General features: G+C 45.1%; 1 protein-coding gene across 2 annotated transcripts; it reads right to left on the bottom strand.

The window, feature by feature from the left end:
• Window positions 1-1,701: 1,701 nt before the first annotated feature.
• Window positions 1,702-6,120, bottom strand: LOC129747673 (Krueppel-like factor 10). 2 transcript variants are annotated; one of them, XM_055741980.1, is made up of 2 exons: window positions 5,649-6,120; window positions 1,702-3,774 (listed from the first exon to the last, which is right to left on the bottom strand). In XM_055741980.1, exons 1-2 carry the CDS (start codon window positions 5,751-5,753, stop codon window positions 2,485-2,487), a joined length of 1,395 nt encoding a protein of 464 aa, XP_055597955.1. In that variant the 5' UTR covers window positions 5,754-6,120; the 3' UTR covers window positions 1,702-2,484. The 2 variants fall into 2 exon arrangements, with proteins under 2 accessions (XP_055597955.1, XP_055597954.1); XM_055741979.1 differs by lacking the exon at window positions 5,649-6,120 and adding an exon at window positions 3,868-5,624.
• Between the last annotated feature and the right edge of the window lie 5,305 nt (window positions 6,121-11,425).

Below are 11,425 nucleotides of genomic sequence, written 5' to 3'. Positions count from 1 at the left end.
CACGTTTTAGATGTTAATTGATATCGAAAGTGCCGATACCTAGAGTGTCTTTTTAAAATCTAAAACAAAACACATTTTTTCCTAATTTAAATCATAACCAGCAGTCAACAATTTCTCAACTTGACGTAAGCCTCAGTATCAGAGATCCACCAGCCAGCCAGAACTGGAAATCGCAAATTACTGCCTTCCCATCATCATCAGGCATCCCCCCAAAACATGCGATTGTGCGGTGGGAATGGAGCCGATGAACTGTGTTTTTGCTTGCAAAAATAGAACCAACAAACGGAACCCGAAAGTGTCTGCCTTGTTGTTGCCTCTCTAGACCACTAACTTCGGATCAGTTTGGGGTTTGGGGAAAAGCTGCAGCAATGAGACGGGAGGGTCATTTTACCGGTCGATGATATCAACCCCGTTCCTGCTTATGCCCGGGATACTTCTTATTAGAGACGGTGGCAGCAGCCAATTTTGCACTGCTTTTTCTCTATAACGGACGCCCCCACACTAAATTGCTAAAAAATGTTTGGAAACGCGCGGCAAAGCTTGCTCGCTTGTTCGGCGGAACCAGAATTGCGGTGCGCAAATTTTCTTGCTTCCGAACGGCGGCGATGGAAATGTTCTCTGGAGACGGTAGCGTGGGTGTATGTGATGATTGGGGGGCAACATTCGAGCTGGCAGGTGGTGTTGGGTTCCAGCAAATGAGGTTAAATACGGTTTGCGTCAAAACCGGGCTGCCCCATCGTCATCCCCCCATTCTTTCTTCTTTACAGCGGCGGAGCGTGTGTTTACGCCACGCGGCTCTTTGATTTCGAACTTCTAAAAAGAAAGAAGGCTCCTCATACATAATTTCCCTCATTCAGAAAATAGCTCCAGCACAGACACACAAACACACTGACAAAACATTGACTGACGCAAATCGTCCCGCAAAGCCACTATTCGTCGTAGTCGTTTGTAAAGAAGAAACATGTAGAAAAGGTGGAAGGAAGTAAGGAAAAAAAATCAAAACAACAAAATCGTTTCCATCGAGCGCGCACAAAGTCTGATGATGATGGCAATGTTGGTTGGAGTTATTTGTCAGAGTATGTGAGTGGATCACGATGTGGAGGCGTGTACGCCCACGTCCAGTAGATTTTCCACAACGACGACAACGACCGACAATGATGTAGAGGAATACTGAAGCAATGACGTCATTGGCGACTCGCTTTGTAGTCGCCCGGGGGCAGAGGGAAGAAAATAAAGCTAATAAGAAATGTATATCTCGTCGTCGTTTTTCCATTGAGTCAACTGGCGACATTCCAATGAGGCAGAAGCTGAATGGTTGAAAGACGGAGCAAAAAAAAGTTACAGTTACTTCTTCACCTGTGGAACGCAATTTTCTTTATGGAAAATTGGGCACCTACCACCGGGCATTTAGCCTGCTTTACTGGTCCCGCGCAAGTAGGCGAGGTTTATCAATTAATCAACGGCAGGCAGCAACAAAACACGGGGAAATGTGTAGGGAAGTGACCTTTGATCTATGACTAATTTTAAATCGAACAAAAACGTCAACGACAACACGTGCCCCAACGATCATTGAGCGAGCGTGTGTGGTTTGACCCGACCAAGTTTCAGACTACAAAGAAGGTGAACTTTTATCCCGCCAATTTTCCCAGTTAAGGAGTGTGATACATCTGCACGTTTCGCGGATTAAGAACATTGAGATGATTTAGTTTTTGTGTAATTGATAGTTTTGTATTTTCCATTTTTTCCGCATTTGCTTTCTTTTCATCTTTCTTTTGTTTTGTTTGTTGTTTTCATCCATAACATTTTAAAACAATATGTTGTTTTCCAAGAGTTCGATTTGAACCAACAGGTGAACTTATAAGGAGTACTAACCTATCTCTGCTTCTCATTCTGCGCTAGAATAAGTTACTAAACTTTGAAATTATTAATTAAACAACGAGTTTTTCATTCCATTCTCTCTTAACGGTAGTGTAACTTTAAAACGATCACAGATGCATGTTTTATATAATATTTAAAAGTTGTATTTGTTAGGAAAAACGTAAACTCAAATTCTAAAATCTAACTCGGTTAACGAAAAAAATAAAAATAAACCGTGACAGTCCCCTACTACGACGCGTGTTTAACAAAAAGAGTAATAGAAATTGTTCCACTCTATCTAACCATTCCCGTTTCTTGCAGTAAGAGGAAGAGAATAATAATAGTGACTTGGAATGAACTGTTTGGGAAAAGTGTTTAGATCTTCCTTGTAACATTGTGTTTTTTTTTGCTTTTTTTCCTTTGAAAGAGGGACACCACAAATAATAGACTGTCAAAGAGATATGACAACACACTAAAATCTAGTCAGTTCCAGAATATACACATAGATATATATGTACAACACACATATACACAGGAGCTTGGTGCATTTCGCACCGAGGCCGGGGGCGTGAGACAAACACGTAAAACACGAGTTGGGTTCGGTTTTCGGGGCTTGGGACACCTAATTTAGTAGACCGACTGCACGCGAATTTCGGCCGGGGCGGGCATAAACTGCATCTGTTCCGGCAGCGTTCCAACAGCAGGTTGGTAGACCGACACTGGGTAGATCTGCGGAACAACCGAAGGTTGCTGCGATTGATGCGACTGCTGTCCACCCTTCTGGCTCTTGTCTTTGTTGTGGCGTTTGACGTGCTTCGACAGGTGATCGGATCGCATGAAGCGTCGCTGGCAAACGGGGCAGACAAACTTCTTTTCGCCGGTGTGGGTTCGCTTGTGGCGGGACAGCTCGTCGGATCGGGAGAAACGGCGGCCGCAGTCGGGCCACTTGCACAGGAATGGTCGCTCTCCGGTGTGGATGCGTTGGTGGGCCTTCAGGTGGCTGGATTTGAAGTAGTTCTTGCCGCAGTTCGGGTGTTCACACTCGTAGATTCTTCGGCGTTCGGGTTTTTGAGCTTGATGGGCTGCGGCGGGTGCTGGCGTGATGGGAACGGCGGCGGTTGGGGCAGGAACGAGGATGGCTTTACCGTTTCCAGCGGCATTCAGCAGGTGGTTTTGTGAGATAGGTTGTGAGACCAGAATGTAGCCATTTTGGGTGGCAAGTAGAATGGGCGTAATCTTAGGAGCTATTGCTGGGAGCGAGGACGCGGACTTGACCGGTTTTTGAGCGGTGGGGGCTGGCATGATGGGAACGGCGGCCGGCGCGGAAGGAACTACTGCAGGTACATACTTCTGGCTTTGTTCTAATACTCGATTGGGGACTACGGGGTAATCTCGCGAAGATATGCGATCGATGGTGTCCGCTGGTTTGGGTGGTTGCATGAGCTCAACGGGTGTGGTGGGACGCTCGCATACTTCAGATTGCTTCTCGAATGGCGAACGTCGTCCCATTTTGTACTTCACACATCGGAATACGTTCAGGCTGCTGTCGTCCTCTTTGGCATTTTGAGCCGATGTACACGATCCGTCCTTGTTGATCCGCATGATGACACTTGATCGCTGAGGCTGAGCCAGCATCGTGGATGGACACTGTGCATCATCAGCGGACTTAGTGTTTTCATCCTCAGAGGCCGAGAAATCCGATGGAGGGGGGGTAATGGAGCTGGGTAGGGCATGGTGATAGTGCTGTTCCAGTTGTACCGGATTGCGCACATACATTCGCTTCCGCGGGGGTAGGTCAGACTCATCCTCGGACAGATCTGAATGATTTGGGGTGGTGAAATCCTTTGCAAGCATCTCGGGGACACGCTGGTGTTGTTCTAGCTTGCGTTTTAAAGCCTGCTTCACTTGGCTTGAGGTCTGTAATAAGGAAAAGAGAAAAAGACAAAAGTCAATTAACATTTCACCGCGGTAATTGTATAGTGGCGGAAGTTATCGAGGTGTAACACTAACCATGATTAAAGCGGAGGAGAAACAAAAACTTTGCCAACCTAAATGAATCTGTTTGAACTGTTGAAGGCCAACGGAACTGTCGAATCGACGCGCGTCCGCGTTGTTGGAAAGTGACCAAAACACGCGCTCAGTCGCACGTATACCCTGATCTCGAGCACAAAATGGGTGTGTAATCGCGGCTCTTAATCCCAGGCAAAGTTGTGTCATTATTTCCAGTAGCAGCACTAGCAGCTATTTCTGGAGGTCGAACCGAGAGAGAGCGCAAAAGGAGTGAAATAAAGAGCGAACAGGAATGTAACCGACCGACGTCATTGCAAACCCAGCAGGCCGTTGCTGATGCCAAGCGAGAGCAAAAGTTTGAAGAGAGCGGGAGCAGAAATATTTTAGCAAAAAGATCAAGCGACGACGACGAAGCCGGACCGGTTTGTTTGTCGAAGCGAGAGCAGCCAGCGCTCCTCGTAGGGTCCAAAGTTCAGTTGGGCTTGAATGCCATTTAAAAAAGCGAATCATGCACTGTTCACGTGAACACCAGCTGATTCCGAGTGCGCACTGCGTGATCGTATCGTGATCAATGAGAGGGAGCAAGACGGGTGCCGTTTGTGTTCAAAGATGCCGGGCGCTAGAGCGTGATGGATGGAGCGGTGCCTAGGACAATGAGAGCGCTCACACCCTTCTTTCGTACGAATGGACGGACGAACGAACGGACAAGGCAGCGCGTCAGCCGCCGCTGCTGACGTCGGTGCCTGCTGGTGGCGCGCGCTTAGGGTGAGAGTTTTTTTTCCTCTGCTATTACTGTTGCGCGCGGTTTTCTACCAACGCGACGGCTGCCGGGGCGTGGATGAGTATTGGAATCCGCACGGCTGTCACGTTGCAAACCGTCGCCTTTTCACTCAAAAAAAAAAACTGCTCTCATTGCACTTTAATTTTATCCACCGAAAGCAACTATTTTTAGTTTGTAGTTTGTGAGCAGCGCTAGCACAAATTTTGTATGCTTATGCGATTGCAACACACGGCACGGCGCGGCAGAGCACGCGTTTGGTCAAAGTCCACGCCTGCCGTTGAGCGGATTGCCAGTACTAACGCTTTAGAAGAGTGCATCTTGGACCTGTTAGTGAGGGGCACATTTTACTGAAGGTTGCAAAACTTACACCATATTCAGACGAAGGTGTTTCTTTGTTGTTTTACTTGCACAAAGGTGCAAGTAACTGCACCTAATTCCTAGAACTATTTGAAAAGCGGTGGCAGCTGCTGCTGCTGCTTCTTCTCTTCAGGTTTTAATATAGTGGGACCATGCGGAGGTTGGTTTGCACATGAAGGGTTTGTTCTAGACGTGTCTGATCATGCTCCCGATGGGTGATCCGCCAGGAGTGGATACAGTTAATTAATTTCGCGATGTGACCACATCGTTGTCTCAGTGAGTACTACAAGGTGACATATCAAAACTGAGGGAGATCCTATTTTTAGTCGGGGTCACATACATTTTTTCCATCTATTTTGGTTCGTTTTTAGGTGAAAGTTAGGATTCCTTTTTTTAAGTTTTTCGAAACGAAAAATGAATCACGTGATGGTAAACTGTTTCAAAAATTCAAGACTGATTGACGGACCTCAATTTTGAGGGAGACTGTGGTAATGTTGCGAAATGTTGAAAAACCACCTTTGCAAGAATTACACCAAAAACATGAAAAGGAAGACGACTTGCATTTTTGTAAAAATAATTTTTTTTTTCAACATTCTGGCAACGAATTTGAAAAAATGTTCTAAAAATTGACTTCTCAACCTACCTTTGGGTCTTTTAGCCCGGTGTCCAAGGGTGGAGTCGCTGGTGGCGATAGTAGTATTCCTGTATCCATTCTGGCGATTGCCGCTGCTGATACTGCTGGTTTCATAGAACGAATTCCTTCTAGTAACACTACTTTCCTAACAGCACTTGCTGCTGGCTGATTGTAACACTTCTGATTTTGTTTTCCACACTACGGGAACTGAGTGAGCTGCAGATTCTGCTCTCAACTACAGTAGGCTTTGGGGGGCCTCTAGATTACACAATTGGGTTGCACTGCACAAGATTCCGGTTTGCTTTGATGGCTTAACCAAAAATTTCCGTTTTGCTTTCTTTGGGGTGCACTGATTTTAAATCACAACTTCCTCACTTGAAGTACGATTTTGCTTGATTAACCGAGACTTGGCGCACGGATTCGCACAATTTCACTTCACACGTCTGCTTTCTTCGACGGCACAGAATGTTGTAAGCCTTTGTTTAGGGTTTACACTGGTCTACATAGCTGCTGAGGCGGCTACCAACACAACACCAACACGACCTCCCGGATTGGGAGAGTAGCAAAAAAAACACATCCACTTGTGTCGGTATTGGTGCTGCTCTGTTCGACCAGAGCATGTCCGTACACGCCAGGCAATGTTTGAATGGTACAGGGTGATTCGTCAGAATTGAACCGACCCACACCACACCACACTACTCTGCCTGTTTCTTTGCACAGTTTCGATTTTCCTCCTTGAGCCGGATGATGATTCTCTCTTCGGGGGGATGATTGTTTTATTTTTTCGGGGCTGATAGTACGGGCTGTTTTTGTCGAACGGTATCTCTAAATTGGGATCGGGACAGGAATAGTTCCACTCGGTCAATGGGTGGTCGAGATTAGCAACCTTAGGTTTAAATTCGTTTCTAATAGGTAGAACCGAAGATAAAACACGACAAAGGTTAGGTCAGGTTCAAGAATACTCTAGTTCGTCGCTCCCCCTTGTTCCATGTTCTAAAAAAATATTCCTTGCGCCTCCGAGGAAAGACGGGACATGCAGCTACCGACAGGATCACGGGCGGTCACGTTTGTGCCGAGTGATTCCCACAAGCACCCCATTGACGTCACTGGCCGTAACCTTTCGAGCCACCCTTTAACTCTGGTGGGCGCCCCTTTTTCGTCGTATTGGTGTTGAGCCAGAGCAGCCATCCAGCTAGCATAGCAAGTTACACACCCATCCTCCGTCACAGCACAGCTACCCGGTCCGGTCGGTTCTGCTACCAGCCGCCATCAGCTCAAACACAAACAACTCTCGCACACCACCATCTAGCAGCAGTTAGAAAACGGGTGTGTGTACGTGACTGTGTGGGTTAGTTAGTCATTCGGTGTTTTTATACTGATCACGCACCGAGCATTCGGTATCACTCGGTGTTCACGTGAACAGTGGCTGATGAGCTCACCGGCAGGCAGCCGCCCGCCGACACAGACCTACACCCGGGCGGCCGGCCTGGCCAATCAGAGGCCGGGGGCTTGGTTGCATTGGCAAATCCACCGCTATCTGCTAGCTGGCAGCAGCAGGAACAACAACAACGACCTAGCGAGGCATTCGGTTTGGTTTGGAGGCAAAGCTGCTTTGGTATGCTGCTGCTGTGTGGTAGAAAATGCTCGATGTTTTTTTTCTGGGGATGGGTGGTGTTTTGGGTCGGTAGGGTAGACAACGAGTTCGGGGGACAGGCACTGTTCACGTGAACACCGGCTGAACGAACGCCGAGCCGCGCCGTTGCTGTTTTGGTCGGTAGGTCGGTCGGTTGCTTTTGAGTCAAGTCAAGTATCGAGAGATGGGAGAGTACGAGGCCGTTTTGGCGTAGCTAGCCAGTTCAAGGTGACTGTGTACACATCTACTTTCGACGCCGGGTTATTGCTGCTGCTGCTGCTGCTGGTGGAAATGGGGGGTGGATTGGTGGGCGTATGACGTCACACACAGTGCCTCACTGACTGACTGACTCCGGCCGGAGCGTGTGTTGCGTGTTGCGTCTTTCGCCTGCCTACAACAGCACCTGGTTTAGATCTTTACCCCATAGCGCAGAATGAAAGGGGGATTTTGTGCGGAAAACGCGCGCACTTACTGTTGGGTTTTTCTACGTACAGTAGTTTTGAACTTTTTTTTCTTCTTTCAGTCCTGTTTGATTGCTAAGTGGAGGCTCATGAAGCAAGTCAGAGACTGTGGTGTTCGTTCGTTCGTTTTTCGGACCCTAGGAACTGGCTCAATCCTGATAAAACTGAAGGAAACTCTCAGCAGCAACTGTAACCGATAGGAGGAAGCGTGACGAATTTTACATTTTTTACAATTACAATTTCATTGAAAAATTTCAAATAGAGACCAAAAAGTTTGCAAAAAAAATTGAAATAAATACAAGCAACGGTTTTAATTTTGCTGTAGCAAGCAAGTACAGTGTAAGGACAAGAGCTATTTATTTAGCTACTGTGGCTATATAATGCGTTCCGATGGCTGTATCATGTTGCTCGCGATGAAATTGACAGTCAACTTTCTTGGTAGATGATCCTTCTTTTTAGCTCCGATGACTAATGCAGGCTCAAACACAAACATTTGCTTGTCGCTGCGCACTTGAACTCGAGAGTATTCATATCGGATAGTGCTGGTTTCCATTGTCCATCCGCAATAAAAGATACAATGGCCATCATTCCATGTTAGATTCAAAGATTCAGCAAGATTTGTTAGCTTTCTATAATTTTATCTGTTTAATAGTTTTTTTTTGCATTTATTTTATAGGAATTTAAACTTTACAGAAGGCATTTGTCTCCAGAGTTTGGATATTTTTTTTGGGATTTTAAACCATTTGGTTCGGGGAACTAAAATGAAGGGGGAAAATTCGTCAATGATCACACAAATTGTGAGCCAATGATTGAATTTGTGGAAATTTGTGGCAATTTATTATAGAAAATTTGAAGGTTTGCACTCCAAATGCAAAGAATTCTCTCTTGATTTCAATCCCTTGATTTGGTTTATTCAATGATCCGAAAATCGCTCAAGAAAACCAATCAGGATTTGTTTCAAGCTAGCAAATGTTTTCTTTGATTACTGCGATACGCACGCGATTAAGGTTAAGGTTGCACGATTTTATAAAACTTACACCATCTAGGTAGATACAAAAAAATCCATCGAGTGGCATCGTGTGCTCCCTTTGCTGCTCATAACGTGGTCAATTAGAGGTGGTCGACATACTTGTTAATATATTCAGAGCGTCGCTCACTGACTGATTCAGAAACATTTAGCCTAGCATCATCGTCCATCATGTTTGTTATCGATAGACAATCATGAATGTTTCAAAAAATTTTTTTTGAAGAAATGCTATAGGACCACATGTTGACAAAATCTGGTGCACGGGCTCGCCACTTCATTGCGGTTAGCTAGTAATGATTTATACCCCTCTCCGCAAAGCAAATCGTAAATAATCATCTGATAGCCTCCATGGATCGCTCAAAACTGATACATATCAGTTGTGATTCTAGGAGGTTGAAAATCATCAGGGAAGGCAATCACTATCGAGACGCCCGATTACTGATATTCTGCGTCCTTCCCTGCCCAGCTAATTTTTCAGAAGTGTTTCAAATATAGAAGCGTCGTTGCCATGCATAATTATGTGTATGTCTTAGTTGGAGAAGGAAAAATTGACTGCTATGATTTTTTGCCTCCGAATGCAGTCAAGCATGGCTCAGTGAAAATAAGTGATTTTCGGAACATTGTGTTTATTCATCCCCACGTCAGTTTAGATAATTTTTGTTCAGGGATTTTCATCCCATTGGATGATTCATCCCATCTTTACTCTCAGAGCTACTTATTGCACTAGCGATAACCAACTGCGATTGTCAACAGGCGTTTTGAGCAATGATAGAAAGAATCAGATATTTCTTCTGCTGCCGAACAACTTATTGTTTAGAATTCGTTACTCCAAAAAAATCAAATTGGATCAATGCAGTTAAAATCCGAAATTTTCGAGCTGGTATTTGGAAACCTACCCAAGTAACAATTTAGGTTTAATTCCAACCTTAACAGTTCGCTTAAGCCAACCAGCGACGATGAAAATCATCAGCGATTGGTGGCCTGGCAACTGGATCTCGAATGAAGAACTACGTCACCGGTGTCATCAAAGGGCGCTAGAAATCGAGATTCGGGAACGTAAGTGAAGATGGAAAGATGAAAACGAGATTTGCAGAGAGGCGCTAGATTGGAATCCAGAAGGTCATCGAAGAAGAGGCAGACCCAGAAACTCGTGGCGGCGAAGCCTAGCCGCTGAAATCCGAACTTTCGACGAGAATCTTGACTGGGACCAGGTGAAGACGCTGGCTCCGGATCGTCAACAGTGGAGGTCTTTTACCGCGGCCCTATGCACCGGAGGATCGGCGCGGGATCATTAGGTAAGTAAGTAAGTAAAAGATGAAAAATGTCATATCAATCCAGCAAACACCTCGAGAATCGGCAATCGACAGCCGTTGGTCTCCTCTTAGGTGATTTTTTAGGGTGAAAAACCGAAACTTATAGCCCGTCATATACTCCAGCGTCGTTATTGATCCATATTAAAGTTTAAGGTTTTCAAAATTGAACTGTGATGCTTGTTCCCAATACCTTTCTTTAAGTTTGTTGAACAATTTTTATCATCAGGGGGTGCAACTATTTTTCCATAGGTAAAAAGTGGCAGTTGGTTGACCTTAGCTGATCGCATACTAAACATAAAACTGTGTGGGCGTCCTTATTTCCACACACTTAACTTAAATTACCGAGTTCGGTCATTTGTTTTCCGAACCAGTTCTGTAATTTAAAAAAAAGAAACGATTCTTGACTTACCGAAGTTCGTCAAGAATTATGTAAAGCATGGATCATCTTAAATCTGGTCGCACTGTTTATTACATGTCATAGCGCTCCTAGTTGTCGGATCTGGAATGTTTGGACAGTACTGTGTTTTGGGATGTTTCCTCTATCAGTGGTGGAAATTTCATTACGATTTATTTTGATTCAAAAAAGTTACACGCGATGGAAGCCGCGAGAAGAAAATTAATTTTGGACACCCAAGTCAAAAACAGGACCGGGTTGTGTATGGTATGAACCTGCCGACCAGCGATCGGCAGGTTCATACCAAGCGTCAAAGTGGAACTAAGGATCGTAAACTGCATTTGAAGGTGTTGAGAACGATCAAGGCAAACCGGACATTGAAGAGGAATGTAGTAGCCAAAGGACGTGCCCGGATACGAACGAACGATGAAGTACGACGGATGCATCCTTATGGATGACGAAACTTACTTGAAGACGGATTTTAGGCAGCTTACAGACCAAAAATTTCATAAAGCCACTGGTCGGGGTGATGTCCCCCGGCAAGTTCAAATTCGTTTTTTGCCGATAAGTTTACAGGACAGTGTTTGTTCTGGCAAGGTATTTGCAGCTGTGGACGATAAACCCCGATTTTTGTGAAAAACAAGACCATGGACTCCAAGATGTACAAGGAGGAGTGCCTGAGAAAACGTATTTCCGTACATTAGATCTCACTAAGGACCAGTAAATTGTAAAGCACAACTTTTAAAATCTGAATCAGTACTTTGAGCATCGGCGGAGTTTTTCTTGTTGCAATTATTAACTTTGGCATTCTTTTAGCCGTGGAAGAGATTAGTGTTTGTTTATTTCAATGACCTCTTGATAAAGTCTCTTTTCACCTATTTAGAAATAAATCATCTGGTTGCCCGACGAAAGTGCCTTATTTGCTGAATATGGTCACACCGGATGAGTTGAAGGGCGA

The sequence above is a fragment of the Uranotaenia lowii genome, chromosome 2 (assembly GCF_029784155.1).
Source record: "Uranotaenia lowii strain MFRU-FL chromosome 2, ASM2978415v1, whole genome shotgun sequence".
Taxonomy (NCBI): domain Eukaryota; kingdom Metazoa; phylum Arthropoda; class Insecta; order Diptera; family Culicidae; genus Uranotaenia; species Uranotaenia lowii.
This window is presented reverse-complemented; position numbering and strand designations above follow the sequence as displayed.